We start from the raw sequence: 18181 nt of genomic DNA, 5'->3' as shown, positions 1-18181 counted from the left end.
TGGATAAACTGCATCCTGTTCCTTCTAGGAACATAGTGAGAGACATTTACTGTCCTCCAGACCAGGAAGGGGCCCCTTATTTATTTCAAGAGAAGCTCTTCAGTTCTGAACAGCACAGTATTTTAGCAAAGATCATAGGCCTTTCTAAAACAAGAGGAAAATATAAGAAAGATATTTGTAAGGTGGTGCAATACACAAGTGCACTTGTACAACTACTAGCATAATAAGAAATTGAAATGTATATAAATGCGCACATCTGATCCTGTAATCAAAATTATCTCCTTCACATTGCAGACTGTGTTAATAAAAGGCAAAACATAGCAACCCCAGCAAAGTAAATTACCCAGTCCCATGTGTCATCAAGAATCACCTCCCATTTAGTGTTCTATAAAAGCCATTACCTAGCAGTGATCCCAGTGGTAAGGCAGCTTCTTATCCATTCCTTTCCGTACTGAAATAAGCACGGCCTCATGGACCAGCTCAGGAGATTCATTCAAGCAGATGCCAAAGGTATGTCACTAGGTATATTAGAGTACTTTACCAAGAGCTTTGTTACTTGTCATCTTGTCCAAAAGTAGCAATACTTTGTACCTTTTCAAGATACAACAAAGAAGGGAGAGCTCAAAAAAGCTTGTAGAAAAAAATTGTATGCTTATTTAAGAAATTTTAAAAGCCTTTAGCTATTGGCCCTCTGTGTATTTAGAATAAAGCTAATCCAGTTTTAACTACGGAATAGCTAAATAGCATGTTCTAAAGGAATCTGGGAGTAAGGATTCTTTAAGACACTCACAAAGTAGTGCTAATGAAAGCAGCAGCATGCTATTATTGCATAATCCTATACATTAAAAGCAAAACAATGGTTTTTCAGGTGAAACATTTTTACTGACTACTATTTGCTACCCTAGCTATGTACAGGAGCTGAAATAGAGTTTATTTTCATGTTTGCTCAAAGTTACACCTCTGCTGATTGATGTAACTAGTGGCTTTTGATGGCACTGGACTTCTGTGTAGGGACATGATGTCATTCTCATACCTAGCACAGTGCATATAGGAGAAATGAACACTCCCAGAACTGTCCTTGAAGAAAAGGATCTGACTTGCCTGTGATCTCTTTTTGGAGTCTACAGGCAGCAGATGCAGAGATTTAGGAGTGTAGGAATGTATTTATCCCTCTGCTCTGTTTTGGGGAACATGCAAAGAACTCGTCCCACTGCCCACGTGCTAGTGAGAGAGAAGCTTGCAGCAAAACCAGAAATCTTCTCCATTCCAGCACGATGTACAAAACCCCACATGGCTGAACAGATTTGCAGTGGGCTCCAACAGTCACTAGAGCTGGGAGAGAAACTTTTGAATGGTTTTGTAGAGAAAACTGTCTGAGGATAAAACGAGGTCATAGTAAATTACATAACATTGATCAAAGTACATACACAGACCTTAAAAGAACAACACAAAGTAAATTCTTTCCCTTCAGAAACAGTTTGAAACCCAGCACCATCTGGGATTTCATTATCATGGTCCAGAGCCTGTGGACCAAAGAAAGGCCCCAGAGTACTGATGTGGTCACAATGTGGCTGATGTGGCTCTGGCAGAGGACTCTTCCATCCCTTTGTTCCTCTGCCCAGCTGAATAGCCTCAAGCCTTAAAAAGGCTATATTCTCTTCCTACCACACATGCAAACTATTAAAGCTAATTTTTGGATACAAACAGAAGGGAAGCATTTAATTGCTGTGTAACACTGATCTAAATAATAAATTTTCAGATATTAAAAGCTGTCTCACAAATTTTCTTTGATTTACTGTTCTTATGGACTTAATGCCAAAACAAAATAGTGGATGACCATCCATAAAAGAAGCACTTTGCAAAAAGAGTGATCCAGTTATGACAAGGTACAAAAAAGCTCTCATGAAGTTTCCCTTATTCGGATATTTTGGGAGAGAAAATAATGTTTAAATCCATGTCCAAAAGATTATTCAGTCATAAAGCATAGGAAAGTTACTGCAGTTCCAGGTATTAATGACATTCATTATTGCTATAGCCCTTAAACGTAGCTTTAAAAATTATTTGGTTTGGTTTATTTTAATATCAGTTTATAGAAAACATGATGCAATTGAAAACTAAACTCATCCCATTTCAAAGTTATGGAATCAGACAAGTGTGAACCTAAGAAAATGAGATTAGATATTCTTTTGAACCCGCAACCTTCCAATTCTTATCTTGAAAGTTTTAATAGTGAAAGAGTGAAATTCCCTTTCATATCATTACTTATCATTCATTTTAAACCTAATTTGTCAGAGCATGTGTGAAGGACCAGTCCTTTATGGAGCTGTTACTGTAAAACTGAGATGTTTAACTTTTCATATAAGCTCAGGGCAACCTATGGTTTTAGACCCCTGAGGTATCTCAAAATCCTATCTTTCCCCCAGAAGTGGAATTACTCTTAAATTAAAGTGCTTAAACATTTGTGGCCTTGAAATACTGCAAGATATACTTTATACTCAAGGCAACACTGAGCCCATCTCTTAGCACACAACTTTTCCATCCTCAGAATCAAGTTCATTACCTAAAGAGAGAACTTACAATTAAAGGGAAAATTTACATCAGAATTATGTGGATCCCTTTTTTTTAAGTGATGGTTAAATGCTAATTTTTTTTAAATTGTAACTTCATTCTATATTCAGGAATACTGGAAAAGATACGATTGTGTTTAATAAAGAAACTGCTGCCAGATTTGGATGACAGAAGGAAGTACCATGAGGAGTTCTCCTCATCCACTTCATTTCATGGTGTGCATAACATGGTGCACACGCAGAGCAAGGCTCGCAGGGCGCTGTGGCTGCTGGTGGTGGCAGGCTGCCTTGCCACTGCTGCCTGGCAGATCTGCAGTCGCTTCATCTACTACTTCAGCTGGCCCACCACAACCACAATGGTGGTCCAGTATGTGGAAAAAGTCAAATTCCCCGCTGTCACCTTCTGCAACTTGAACAGGTAAAAAATATGGGGTTTGTTTGCTCTTGAGACACAACACATCTTTATCTGAAAGCAGTCAGGTTCCACAACTCTTGTGGGCCAATCACATAAACCAAGGAAAATTTGGCTACAAGGGACACGTCTTTCACACCACCCCATGGTACTTAAATGAAGATTGAGTTATGAGATTCAAGGAAGGGAGGTTGCTCTTATCACCTTCCCCTTCCTTCAGATGACATGATTTCTAAGTTTCACAGCAGAAGTAGTAATAGAAAAACTCTGGTGGTAATGTTCTATGTATGAGTGTTGCTTTTCAGTGTAACTAAGGGACAGCCATCAGCCACATTCAAGTTAAAAATAAAAGACAAGACTAGCAAATGATTTTGAATAGAAACTTCCTGCAAAGGTAAAAATCTTGGGTAAAACAGATATTCCTTCTTCAGAGGGGCTCAGCCTTTAAAACTCCTGCTGATGTCTGGAGTTTTTGCAGGAGGAAAGCATTTGGGTTGTTTGGAAATTGTGTGTCTAAGCAAGAACTTTGCTACAGATTTCAACACTTGAAGATAGTGGCCAACATTCAGTGCAGCCAATTCAAAAATAATAAAATTTTGGCCTGATTTTTAGAGCAAAAAACATAATTTAGGAACAGTTTTAGAAACACAGAAAGTTCATCCACATTTTTTTCCTCAAATATAGTACATTTTCTCATTTTCCACCTTTAGCTGGCAGAATCAGCCAGAAGTCCAAGTCTCAAAGACCTGGAGTTGCTCTGCCTCCCTCTGCCACCTCCTCATGTCCTGCATAAAGCTACCCTGGGGTACACCAAGAAGTCCCTCTGGCTGCAGAGGGCTGGCTGTTACAAACATGCCTCACTTCTCATAACTATAGCAGCAGCACACTGTAAGGAGTCAGATACTGAGCACAGCATTTTTCCATCTAAGTAACAATTTGCTGCCATATCCATCTGCCAGTCACGCTGTGCTTATCCTCCTCTCCTGTTCTTATTAACTGGGGCTATTTCATTAGCAGGACAAAGAGGCACAGCACTCCCTTTGTTTTTATTTTTTGAATCAAATTTAGTGAAGAGCTCTTCCTACCAACCTTCCTTGAACTGGGGCATAAAGATCTATTACACAAATGTGTTACATTAATACAATTTTAAAAATAACTAAAACTTCTGTGTGAAGCCTTACTTTACTTCAATAAAGAACTTCAGTGCTGTACATAAGGAAACCACCACCACCAAAGTCTGATCATGTTTTTGAGACTTTGCAAGTGGATTTAAAGATTAATGATCACCTTTGATTGGAGCCACCGTGCCACCAGCTCATGGGAAGGTACACTGTCTACAGAGGGGTGTAGTGCCAGGTACATGAGACTACTGCAAATGTGCTTAGAATTCCATTTCCAAATTAAGGAAGACAGCTTTTTTCTGAAAGGGACAGCTCCTCTTAGCTAGTTTACAATGTAAATTCAGTTGTTCAGCTTGTCATCTGCTCTACTAATATGGGTGTTGTCTTATGTGAACACTTCAGCTACTTCAGGGGATTTGGTTTTTAATGTCTAATAAACAAGCACACAACAGAAATGTTTCCTATAGGACTGGAACAGCCATGGGAAGGTGTCTACTTTCTGATTCCAGATATGGAAGATACATTCCTAGCGATAGGTACTACAGTGTTTGTTCATGTTGTAGAGATTAAACTGCAACTTGTTGGGCAAGAATCACTTATAGTTTGTGAGCAGACAGCAAATTGTGTCATAGTTTTGTCAAAAGCAGCTTTGAGATCAGTCCCATAACTACAGAACCCCAAGCAAGTCTTTCTCCTTCTCACTGACAGGTTTCAAGCTGATGCTGTGAGCAACCTGAAAGTAATTTTTTCAGTTTGGAACATTGTATCTGCAATTCTCCAAAAATTTGCTATGGAAGAAAAATATTCCCAGGAGTTAAATGATTTCCTTCTTGGGAACCAGAACTTCAGCATCAAAGACTTTACAAGGAAAAATGGGTTTTATCTGAACAGCAGCACATTGCTAGAATGTGATTTTTTTGGAAAGCCATGTTACCCACAGGTAAATGTGTCTATTTTATTAAAACAATAGCATGGAGAGGAAGGAGATATATTCTTATACTCTATTTAAGACATCTAGCTTTGCCACCCGCTTCCCTATGCTCTTTTACAGTCAGAAAATAGAGAACAAAAGTCCTGCTCTAAATTACCCTGAGGGTCTCAGTTCTCCCACTGACTACAGAGGCAGCCTGCTGGACTCTCTGAGCTGTAAGATGGGATTTCAGTTTAAATTGCTCTCTGCCTAATGCCACTTCTGCACAGAGAGCAGCCTTTGAAAGCTGTTATACCTCCAGGCTGTATCTAACAACCTTTTCCATCAGTGGCCTACAATGAAGGACAGTTTGAATGAATGAAGTTTTTTTGCATGACGTGATTCTGTGGTCTTGTTCTTGAGGTCAAGAATACAGACAGCCAGGATAACAGGAATTTTAAATATTGAAAAGAAAATAGCCCATCTTTGGGAATTTGGGACAACAGCCAAAAAAAATGATCATCCCCTTTCTATGTCAATTCTTCTGTAAAGGAACTCCCAGCTTAGATAGAAAATGTGAACAAAGAAGTCAGGTCTATATCCTTTCAGTTTAATCTAACCTTCAGATATGCTGTGGTTTCTAAAATTAGGCATTGAAGACTTCTCTTAACTGGAAGACACTAGTGCTAAGATCTAAAACTAAAGTAATGAGATGCAGTCATATTAAATTACGAGGTGGTTTTGGGAAAAAATGCAAATATTGTACTTTCATATGTAACATGACAGTTTTGAAACAGTCTTCACTAAGTAGCTAATGAAAGAAATTTAGAAGTTATTTTTTAATATATAATTTCTATATAATGTAACAGGTATAGAAATAACACAGGACCTCATTAAACTATTCTGAGCAGCTCCTAAGTATTAATAAAGAATGTAAAATTTCTCCTTTAAACTTCATTTTTTGTAGAAAGGGCTGAAATACTTTTGAATATTTCATCAAAAACTATTTTTCTGATTGTAATATTGAGCACTTTGGAAGAAAAAATAAAACAAAATAACCCAAAACCAGCCCCAGTAGTCTCTTCCTTGCATTGTAATTAACTAAGCAAACTACAAGTGTTCTTTCTTTTTTTCACTCTTCCTTATTTTCCTTTATTGAAGGATTTTGAACATGTTTTCACTGAATATGGAAACTGCTTTACTTTTAATCACAATGATCTTTCAGCAAGAAGAGTGAGTTTGTCTGGAAGAGGCTTACATTTGCTTTTTGATGTCCAGCAGGTACAGTTATCCTAAGGATTATAAGCAATGAATCATGTACTAAATAAATTAGTGGAGGGGTGTTTTTGTTTGGTTTGGGATTTTTGTTTGATTGGGTTTACACAGGCTTCCAGAATTTCATGCACAAAAATCAAAATCATGACTATTTCCAAATGAGAGGGTATTTTAAAGGAAATACCCAAATAGAGATTTAAAAGACAGAGTTATTAGTGACTCTGTCCCAGGTAAGGGGAAGAAGGTTGTGAGTGAGCATATGCATGCACTGCTCACCCAGAACTGAAACGTGTCATCAGAAGAGTGATCTAATTTTCTACAAGCAGTCCATCTCATTAAAAGGCCCAGTAGGGAAGGTCACCTGGTGCCAGTTGCTAAACAGCACCAAATTTTAGTTACAGAAGCTGCAGCAGCTCAATGCCAGCCAAGACCTTTACACTGTAAATTGGTTCTGACATTAGAATTGTCTTTGAGCAACAAAAAAGCAGAACACGGCGCATATCACCTTGTGAGAACAGGGAAGAAAACCAACAGATTGATAAATTACTCAGACATTGGCTTTTCTTCTCTAGCAATTATGAGTCAGGAGTGAAAGGTTCTGTAAAGAATAATGGAAAGTTTAGTGAAATGTGATGGGTAGTTGCAAGTAAAAGGAACAAATCTCCAAGTTATGAGTGAATGCTGACCTATGACATTTTGTATTTAAAATTGGGGATGCCAAAAGGAATAAAAAGATTAAAACTTTAGCAGCTGGAAAGACACCCACAGAGGTAATGAACAAAGGAAATTCAAGTCAGTTTGCTTCTATACTTTCCTGTAAATTGCCAAAATGTTACTAAACAGCACAGTACCACAATAAATATAGCTAAAAGTTCCGATGGGAAGCAAAGCCAAAACTATTTTAAACAATTCTTTTTGCATCAGGACAAATTCACTGATGAGCCTACCCTTGGTCATACTGATGCTGGAATAACTTTTGCTGTCCACTCACCCCAAGAGCTGCCACGCTTTGATGGTTTAGGTTTGCTGACACCAGTGGGGATGCACGCGCAGGTCGCAATCCGCCAGCTGAAGGTAAGGACTTGGCCCGTGCTCTGGAAGAAAGTGGTTTTTACTGTCAGTGTTTTTTACTGTCTCCAACGCTCTTCTGAAGCACCAACAATGAATCGGACATTTTGGAATGTAAAATATTCATTATGCCTTAGTGACTCCAAAAAAGAACATTTCCTCCAGACATAAATTAAATTACTGCTGTTTGGGAGAATACCACTGGTTTTCCTAATTTCTCTATCAAATTGTCTCTTTCATTTGTCTCTATCAAAGTCAGCCTTTTTTTGCTGTAACTTTACAACCTCATTGACAGATAATGATAAAAACACCACAGAATTTCCCTGTGAATGCATTCTGCTACCATTAAGGGGGTCTCACACTCCCAGCAGAATTCAAGTGCAGCAGAGTGCCATTTTACACTAAACTGTCTAATCAGGCCCTACTTTTGCTTTGAGAGAGGGGAGATGAATTTTTAATCCCAAGAGCATGAACTGTAATTGCCTCTAATGATACCACAATGTTACAGCTTATGTCTTCAACAGGATTCCTGCAGCACTTTAAAATGTGGAAAAGCAATACCAATGTCTAAAACAGACCCAAAAATTTGTATCTTTTGTTATTATTACCCTACAGTCAATTATCCAAGAATACCCATGGGGAGAGTGCAAGCCTGATTTAAAGCTTCAGTACCACAGGATTTATAGTACTAATGGATGTTTGCTGGAATGCAAAGCCCGGTACATACAGGACTGGTGTGGCTGTTTGCCATTCATTCTTCCAGGTATTTCTCAGGAATATCATCATACCACACATTGACTATCCTCCTGGAAGACCTCACATCTTACTGAATAGCCAAGGAGATAGAGCACATAATTGAGGGAAATCTCCAGCTGAGATTAATTAAAATTCTAAGGAAACGAGCAAGATATTTGGTTAAGCCTAAACCTAGCATCTGGGTCATTGTCTATTCCTAGGATACAGTCCAAAAATAAAAAGAAACATTTATGCCTCAGGAGTGTGAGATAGGTCTGTAGTCTTCAACCTGACTTCCTAAGGAGCTGGAACTAAATCCCCAAGAAGGCATACATTTTAACATGTAATCCAGGCAATTTACTTTGCAGGCAGGTGTTCAGCAACCACAGCAGAAGAGCTTGCTTGAAGACAGAATCTCAGGACTCCTACAGGAGCCACAGAAAGAGCCTGGCAGCAGCAAAGGCTCTAAAAAAGCCAAAAATGCTGTATGAAGCCTTCTAATCAGCTTCAAATGTGGAGCACCAGGTGCATGCTGTAATACTCCCCTAAAGTATCCAGGCTTAATCACTCTAGAAATGTAAAGCAGTAACACTGAGCTCTCACACTTTTTCAGCATTAATGACAATACTGTCACCTAAAGGAAGAGTTTGAATGTGAAATTTCTGCTCCTGCACCTCTTTTTTAACAACTAGCAGGCAAGAAAGCCACTAGATCACAAGAAAAGCCACAAGAAAGCCTGTACTTTCTGACCCACTGTATTTTTAAAATATACTCAAGCAAGGCAGAATACTCTGAGTAAAGCAGACCCATTAATGTGTAATCTCTAGCCTGTTTGTTTGAGAACCCCTGGGAAAGGGGGTTGGCAGTCTTCTGCAAGCTGTCATGGAAAAGGGGTTGCCAACACAATGAAGTCTGGGTCTCCCATGCCTGGGGTGACAGCTTTATACAACTTTATACTAGGACAATTGGTTAAAGGAGAGCAATGCCTTCTGGAACCACATGTTAACTGCTGCACAGCATTTCTGTGGGATGGATAATTTTTTTAAAATGGGTGAAACTGAGGCCAACTGAAAATTTTGCTCTATCTCACCCCTGGATCTCCAAACAACTCCTGCATGAAGTTCAAAATTTCTGCAGAAACACATGGGATGCAATCTCATATAGAATCTAGTTTAATTTGGGTTGATTTTTTTTTTTAATTTCCACTAGGAACAGCAGGAATTCCTGTCTTTAGCAAGCCAACACAAAGAGTGAGCCACAAGCTTAAAGGCAGTTCAGGCTGGCACACATAATGCAGGTGTTTGCTCCAACAGCAGCCTCCTGGCTTGGTCTGTTGTGTCTCTCTTCAGCCTGTGCCCCTCCTGGTGTTGGCAACTGCACTGAGCCCAACGGGATCGATTTCTCAGTTGTGTAATCATTAACGTGAAGTGCTGAGCAGGCTTTGAGGACATTGCATTTCAGTTTAGTACAAATAGAGCTAAGGGTTACATGGCTAATTGAGGCTCCTAAACATTTTTATTTCTTTTTAGGAAATGGAACAGAATGTGACTTGCTGAAGTTTTACAAATGTGTTTATCCTGCAGTCTGTAAGTAATAACTTCATATTCATGATTTCCAAGCCAATTACAAATAGAACACAATATCAATTATGAAAATATTCTGAAAGAGAGTACATCCCAATTAATTTAATATTCTGAAAACAAAGACCAGAAAGAGCATGAAATATATGCCCATTAAGAAACCAACAACCCACACAAAAAATGTGTTTTTATATAAATATATATATATATATACACTAATAGAAGAATTCATTTTAGCAATCAGAAATGGTTTAAAATGGAAGAACATCCAACTAATCTGTTTCCAATTACCTACCAAGCCTCTGGCTAGCATTTTCACATCTTCACAGCATCCTTCTAGATCCAATGCTATATTCTTTGTGCAAGAAGAGTGAACAGCACAGTAATAACAGGTTTGTTAACAGGTAAAACATAAGTCCCTAGCTTTAAGGTTTCATCTTCTTTTAAAAGTAAATTATAAATTTTGAAAGCACTTGAAATGCAATTCTTTTCCATAAACAGTCTATGCACAGTGGGTATGAAATTTGCAAGTCACTGCAACAGACTGGAAAACACTTAAAATGGTAATCTGAGAAGTAACTTTTCATGAACTTCAGAAAGCTTTCTTTTTTAATGGGTTTGGTTTCTATTGTGTAATGTGACTCTGAGTGATTAGTAGACTCAGAAGTTGGTGGGGAGGACTGCTTTGATAAGGTGTGTGCAACATTCAGGCCAGATCTACTATTGTGAACCATTACATTTTTTCCTTGTAAGCTATTTTAAAATGGATTCCACTAAGTCCACATTCTTATATAACCATGATCTTTAAAAGCCTGTCACGAGGAAAGATGTGTATTATTTTACTTAATAGATATTCAGTGACTGAATGCCAAAGAAACCACAGAGCAATAAGCAAAAATCACCCTAAATTCCTCTGAAGGATGGCCAGGATTCAGAGCTGGATCCCAGAAGGTTTGTAGATACAGGGTCCCTGGGATCTCACTTTAGGAGCTGACCCTCCTTTGACAGTGTCAGAGAGGTAACACATCTGGTAACAAAATCTCAAGTAACAGCACACTTATCCAGTATCTGCAGGACCCACTAAGAGCATTATTTTCGGAGCTCCAAAGGCTGCCTCTCCAGAATAAATCCACAACCCCAGCATCCCTGGAGAGTATTTCAAATCATCAGCTAACAGGCTGAGATATCTCCTCCTCTGTACTTTGCAAAAGTGAGAAGCCCACAAGCAGAGTGAACAGACAGAACATCTGCCACCCCACAAACAGGACAAACAGAGCTTCAAAAGCAGGAGATCACAGTGATGGCCTATGATTTAGGAAACATTTATGCCTTACAATTTTTCATCCACACTGTTTTCCTCTAGCTTTGCCAGATTTCTGTAATGATTATTTTCTGTAGTTCTTTTTGTAATTCCTTGTTAAGATGAATGACTCCCCAGTTTCATGGCAGCCAGACCTGCAGAATTTTATGACTTCTCTTCAATATCTGAAGAGACAAAGCTTTCCCTAATCCTTCTTAGTTGTCTTGAGCCCAATTATCAAATGGCAGGCAGGGGTTAAGGTAAAGGTAAAGTGAACTTATTTTACCAAGGTTCTTACAGTTATCAGATGATAGCTAAGTACAGCTGGAGCTGCTCTGGAAGCTGTTCCTGAGCACTGAAATGAGCTGGGCAGGCACTAAGGCATCAAGATCAAGGATATAAACCTAAGTATTTAATTTAAAAGCTAGCACAGAACATGGATAGTCTTCTTGCTTAACTGTGAGTGAGAAATAACAGGCACATAAAGCCCCAGTGAAGGCAGAAACACTTAGAGGCGCTGCATTTCTTTGGAAAAATGAGAAAAATATCTCAACCCTTGTTTTTGTGCACCAGTTTCCCAAATGAAAGTTGTAAACACTTATTTGATCCTTCAATACTGGTAAGTATCCACTTTTCCTGGGATAATTAATCCACACATTTATCAAAGACAATTAAAAGTAATTTAGTAAGTTTAAGTTTTTAGACTGTGTGCTTTTAAAGAAATATTATACAAAATTATTTATTCTGAAATTTCAGATACTATAGAGATAAAAGGATTATGTACAGTAGGAACACACAATTCCACTTGCCCTGCCCCATGTGAAGAAACAGATTATCCTACCACTGTCACCTATTCCAACTTTGGAGGAGAAAAAGCCATAAAATATTTTTCTACAAAACTGAAGAAAAGCTCAGAATACATCAGGTAATGTTGCTTAACACCTTGTCTAACAAAGAAATTATCAATTCCTTTTAACCATGCTAGCAGAGAGTATGAGGAAAATATGACCTAAAAAAGATATTCTTAGGTGTGGTATTAATAATTTTGCCTGTGAGATAACATAATCTCTTGGACAAAACTGGTTAAGATTTATACAAATTCATATCCATGTTGATGTATGTATGTATTATACACACACACATATATATATATAATATACTTAGATACACCTAAGACTGGATAACAATAGATAATGCAATTACAAAGTAATATTCTCAATTATCCTCTCTCTCACTAATCTCTGAAGACAATGTGTTTTGATCACTGTTTCAATTAGGAATAAAAAAAGCAGGGTTATCAAACCTATTCACAATCAATTCAGTAGAGAAAACCAATCTTCACAGTTCCACAAAATTAGGGCAATGAAAAAACACAAATAGATGGTGCATAAAGTTTTTCTCCTTTTAGCATATTCCCAAATGAAGTTTTGTAAACACTGAAGACCTGGGTTTTATTGTAGCAGCAATGCCACAGATTTAATAACACTTTCTATTGTTAGTACAATTCCCCAACACTATTTATACTATAAAAGTTATTTAGAAAATCTTTGGTACCACATCAATTCTCACAAGGCAGCAGAAGAGAGAAACAGGATGGCTGTGTGTGATTGAAAGCACTACTCAGAAGGCGGAGGTAGAAAATTTATGCAGTTTCATACACTGAATTGCCTCTTTCTCATAGCCAGAGATGTCAGCAGTACAAGTAAGTATTAAGGCAGGTGCTACATGAACTCATAGTATACACAACATCAAAGTATGTTTATAAACAGCTGTAGAACATTTGAGTCATGAAATATCTATGAGTTTCGTTGTCTCAGTGACTTTGGTTTCCTCACTTTTGAAGCCATCAGTCTGCAAGGGCTGGCTGATTTGCTGGCAGATGTTTATACATGCACAGGAACTATACAAATGGTAAAATGGTTGGGTTGGATGGGACCCTTAATGGCCAGCTAGTCCAATTCTCCTGCAATGAGCAAGGACATCAGCATCTACATCAGGTTGCTCAGAGCCCAGCCCAACCTGACCTTGAATGTTTCCAGGCATGGGCTATTCACCATCTCTCAGTGCAACCTGTTCCAGTGTTTCACCACCCTTCTTGTAAAAAATGTCTTCCTTACACCTAGCCTGAATCTACCCTCAGCTTACAACCATTACCTCTTGTCCTATATCTACAGGCCCTATTAAAAGTCTGTCCCAAATGAACATTATGAAAATTTACCCTGTTATATACAAACAATAATAATCCCTTCAGGACATTTTATCTTTGTTGATTATTTTATTGTCTGCAAACACCACACACAACTGAGTAATTATTCAATTACACAAGGGAACATACAAGAAATTCCCCTGTTACCAGGCCTCAACCAATAGGAATCCTGCCAACACAATAATGAGTACACATTTCAAACTACAAAACATAGAGATGTAATTGTTTCTGAAGATGTTATGAGGAAAAAGTTAAATATTTATTGGCTAATTCTGCTAGCAAATCCATTACAAAGGCAGAAGCCTTATTAACAGATTCTAGGAGAATAAGATTTTTATATATTAGTGCTACCTGAATTTTAGAATTTTCACCCAAAGAAATAGAAGTGATGATTTTGTATAGAAAACACTTTATTTTCATGAATATTGTTAACAAGCTCATTGTCACTGTCAAAGCAAAAACCTGTAGCTGTTAACACTTCTGAAAAATCATAGGAGGGTTTGGATTGGAAGGGACTTCAATGATCATCCAACCCCTGGATGGTTCCAACCTGTGTGGACAGGGATACCACCCTCTATATGTCAGGTTGCTCAAAGCCCCATCCAACATGGCCTTGAACACTGCCAGGGATGGGGTATCCACAACTTCTCTTGGCAACCTGTTCCAGTGCCTCATCACCCTCACAGCAAAGACTTTCTTCCCAATATCTAATCCAAACCTACCCTGTTTTGGTTTAAAGCCATTCCCCTTGTCCTACCCCTGCAGGTCCTTCTAAAAAGTCCCATTCTGTGTTTTCTGTGAGCCCCCTCTAGGTACTGGAAGGCTGCTGTAATTTCTCTCCAGAGGGTTCTGTTTTCCAGGCTGAACAGCCACAATCTCTCAGCCTGCCCTCATAGGTCAGGTGCTCCAGCCCTCTGATCACCTTCATGGCCTCCTCTGGACTCTCCCTACATCCTTTTCATGATGGAAGCCCCAGAACTGGACAAAACACTCCAGGTGTTCCATTCTGCCCCTCTACTTCACTCCTGTGGACCTTCCCTCAATGTTCTGGTCACTCTTCCTTCAATGCAGTCCAGGCTGCCTCCAAGGGCTGCAAGTGCACACTGTTGGTTTGTGTTGAGCTTCTCCTCAATGAATACCACAAGCCCCTCCACTCAGGGCTGCTCTCATTCTATTCCCTGTTCAGCCTCCACTTGTGCTTGAGCTTGCCCTGGTCCAGGTTCAGGACTTAGCACCTGGCCTTGCTGAACCATGTGAGGTTTGCACAGGCTCACCTCTCAAGCCTGTCCAGGTCCCAGCTCCTGGGACAGCATCCCTTCCCTCCAGTGTGTCAGTCACACCACATAGCTCAGTGTCAATCACAAACTTGCTGAAGGAGCTCTCAGTGCCACTGTCACTAAAAAGATGTTAAACAGCACTGGTCAAAATACTCCACTTGGACATTGAGCCATTGACATTACGTGCAGTCAGTTTTTGTGTCGGATTTCTTCCAAAGCCACTATTTTTACATTCCATTTAAGACTCAGGAAGAGTCTTTCTGCAGACAAGACACCATAAAGAGGAGCTCTTCACTCAGTCATTACACAGGTCTTGCTCCAACTGAGATTTACCTACTCTTCCACTTTTGCAGCAGGCAAGAATACAATTAGGTAAGTGATGCTGCTTGCAGAGGGTAGAACTGCACATCCAAGCTTAGGACAAGCACTGCTCTGCACAAGCATGCCTATTGAAATAAACACAATTTAATATGCAGTTGCATGTCCTCAAGAGTGGTAGGCTACACTTTACTTGGCATTTCTGTTCAAGTTTCTCTCAGTGATCCTTTAAAAAATGTGAGTCTACCCCACGGTACAGATCTAGAGCAACACAGCAGGAAGATGTACTCCTGCTAAACTGCTATTGTTATTTGGATTTAGGATTTTCCCCTTCTCTCATGTAACTGATTTGGATAAAACTCATCAAACTTTTCATTAAAAACACCATCCCTCTCCCTGAGCTCAGACCATGCTGACCAGATGTTGGTAAAAATGAGCAGCACTCCTGAGTGTCTCAAGTAAACTCTATGTATTTGTCACTAGGCAAAACCTTGTGCGAATTGAGATTAAATATCATGATCTGAGCTACAAAATAACACAGCAGCAGAAGGCTTTGACTATCTCTGAGTTGCTTGGTAAGTAAATGCTTAATATTTATTGTTGATTAATAATTAATCTAAAAATAGTAATTTAAAAAAAACCACCAGACCAAAAAAACTCCTGATTTTTTAATTCTCTCACCCCCTGAATAAAACAAACTATGTGGGCTTCTGAACAATAAGCACAATTTTTATATATAATAGTAATAATCACATCTCTCTCATGGTAATTTTTGATACTGTCTCCAGTCATTCCACGAAAGAAGCCATGGTAAGGACAGCAGCTGAGAGTAAGAATTAAATTTGGCACTAGTTTATGGTTCTGTCACAGACAAGACTGTAAGAACAGTGACCTTTTGGGGATTTGGAGAGGAGAGGGAGAACAAGGAAATGAGAAGCTAGGGAACAGCTAAAAGGGCATAGAAGTAGTAAATATTTTAAGTATCTTTTCACAGTAGGATGTCTTGTGTTATACTTGCTTTATTTAGAATTTTCAAAAACACATCAGTCCTCTTCAGTAAACTTTCTTAAGAATATTAATTCTGTTTTCCTAAAGTGATGGATTATGTATATTGAATTTATGCAACACTTGAGCCTGGCAGGGGTTTGTTTGCTTGCTAGACTAAACCAGATGCTTTGTGTGACATATGTTTATTTCCTTCTATTACAGCTGATGTAGGTGGCCAGCTTGGATTGTTTTGTGGTGCCAGTATGATTACAATCATAGAACTGCTAGAGTATATTTTTACTAACTTCTGTTGGATGTGCATCTTTCTTCTTTTGAAAGCTCCTGAAATGCCTCAATGGAACAATCCATCCCAGAACCAACCAACACATAAGGGAAAAAAGAGGGGAATACAAGAATGTTAATGGCTTGGAGAAGTCTGGAACTAATTGGTTTTGCAAATTCCCTTTCTTTTTAAGATATAAAGGAGACTGTAATATTTTACACTTCTCCCTTCTCTGCTCTCCCTATTATTCCCTAAAATGATTTAACTGTGCTAAATAACTTTAAAGAGTGCATTTCACAAAGTCTCACTTTCCTTCTCATATAAATAAAAATGTAATCTTTAACTTTTATTTTAACAAATTAGTTGTTTAAAATAGAATAGCAAGTGATGCTGACATATGATAAAATTTAGCATTCATAACCCAGATTTTATCTTCTGCGTTTTGAGTTATGAGCAATAATATACATGCCAAATTATCTCACAGAAATTTCTGGACTACCATAAACATGGAACATTGCTATTCTTAAAATGCCAGTTCCTTATTAACAACTCTTCTCATAGGTTATCATTGTAACATATTCCAATGAAGAATATGGCAACTTCACCCAGAACAATTAGGAATGTGCCTAATAGCAATAAAATTTACTGTTCTATCTGTCTGAAACACAGCAAAAAACCTCATCAGTCTGCCAGCTACTGAAGAGAACCACAGAGCATCCAAGTGGTTTGCAAGTGGGCAAACATGGGTCAAGTTCAGTGTTCAATGTCATGAAAAATGATAATAAAGGCTTCATCTAAGTCTTACTAAATATAAATCAGTGTAAGAATTCTGTGGCTTTGGTACTGATTCAGGCTTCCTGAACATTTATTTCAGTATTCAGAAAAGCTTCTGTGGTTTCCTGCATCTCTTTGAGCTTACAGAGCAGTAGTGGTTTAGTCTCATTTTTTTTTTAAGAAGACTGCAGTGATTAAATAAAGTAATAGGTGTATTTACTGACGAGCCAAGTCCTTAAGGTCAGATATAAAGTAATGAAAATGCTACCATTTGGCCATCATTGGCAACAGCTTCCCTTCAGCATAAGCCATAGGATTTACAATTCAGGAAACAGAGGAAATGTTTTTGCTACCTAGACAGAGATGCCACGACTTGGTCCTCTAACCTTAAGCATAACTCAAAGATCTTTTTTCTCAATTCTTATTTATTGGTCCCTCCACTTCTGCTGGGACTTTTCCCCCCTCACTGTTACCAAGCACAGGCACATTTGGCTCAGCACCCCAATAAAAATGTTGTCCTAAACCCACTGTTCAAGGTGGGCATTAGCCAACCCAGAGGAAGAATGGAAAGAACAGAGCAAACATCCTACAATGTTTCTCCAAAGATTTCTCCCAGCCTCAAACAGATTCTAACTGTGAAATTCTCGAGCCAAAAGAAATTATAGGTTTGGAAGTAGGAACCAGGTATTATCTGACTTATGGAAAAAAAAGAAAAGCAGGGTAAAGTTTAATCATAGTAATCAAGCACACCTTGTATTTCAGAGATCAAAGTGTTTTGTAGCTATCAATCACAATGATTTGTTTTGTTTGCTTCCATTAATAAGAGCTGAATAAAATAACTTTAGTATTGTGAGGACTAAAGAAAACAAAACTGGTATTGTTTCTGTCCAAAGGTTCACGTGAAATGAAGCCCAGAACATGCTAAAAAATCAGCCAAAAAAGCACCAGCTCCCAGAAAGGGAATGTACTGGAATCTTTGCTTTGTTTAACAAGACTAAAATGACTTTTGCTTACTCCACTGACTTTGGACAAGGACAGCTGAAATCACAGCTTGGTTACAGATCCTTTTAACATACGTGGCAGAAGGAGTTCTGAAGAAAGCACAAAGACTTGTTTTGCCCCAGGTCAAGTGACAGACTTGGATGGGTTTTTTTCAGCAATGGTTTGTGATAAGATTATATAAAGCAATTGATTCCCCAGCACAGCTAAATTTAGCAAGTGTGCTGTGCAGCAGAGCAGAAGTAAGGGTGCTTTTGTATTTTGATGTATGACTACTCCTCTATTATGGCAATAGAATTTTAAAAAGTGTTCAGGACATGTCTGGCATTACTGACTGGGTGACAATGTCATATCTGTAATGACAGCAGA

The 18181-nt window shown here is 38.5% G+C and overlaps 1 protein-coding gene across 1 annotated transcript; it reads left to right on the top strand.

Moving 5' to 3' along the window:
- Positions 1–470: 470 nt before the first annotated feature.
- Positions 471–16841, top strand: ASIC5 (acid sensing ion channel subunit family member 5). Its single transcript, XM_009101198.3, has 10 exons — positions 471–510; positions 2679–2985; positions 4809–5040; positions 6172–6291; positions 7210–7359; positions 7969–8116; positions 9618–9674; positions 11725–11893; positions 15253–15344; positions 15979–16841. Exons 1-10 carry the CDS (start codon positions 471–473, stop codon positions 16176–16178), a joined length of 1515 nt encoding a protein of 504 aa, XP_009099446.1. The 3' UTR covers positions 16179–16841.
- Positions 16842–18181: the final 1340 nt, after the last annotated feature.

This window comes from Serinus canaria, chromosome 4, assembly GCF_022539315.1.
Source record: "Serinus canaria isolate serCan28SL12 chromosome 4, serCan2020, whole genome shotgun sequence".
NCBI lineage: Eukaryota > Metazoa > Chordata > Aves > Passeriformes > Fringillidae > Serinus > Serinus canaria.
The sequence above is the reverse complement of the archived record's forward strand: the minus strand, read 5'-3'. Positions and strand labels throughout refer to the sequence as shown.

Coding starts and splice junctions, on each gene's coding strand:
- ASIC5 (XM_009101198.3), top strand. CDS start 471: ATGGACCAGCTCAGGAGATTCATTCAAGCAGATGCCAAAG. Junction 9,675..11,724: donor ATGTGTTTATCCTGCAGTCT/GTAAGTAATAAC, acceptor CTGAAATTTCAG/ATACTATAGAGATAAAAGGA. Junction 15,345..15,978: donor GACTATCTCTGAGTTGCTTG/GTAAGTAAATGC, acceptor CTTCTATTACAG/CTGATGTAGGTGGCCAGCTT.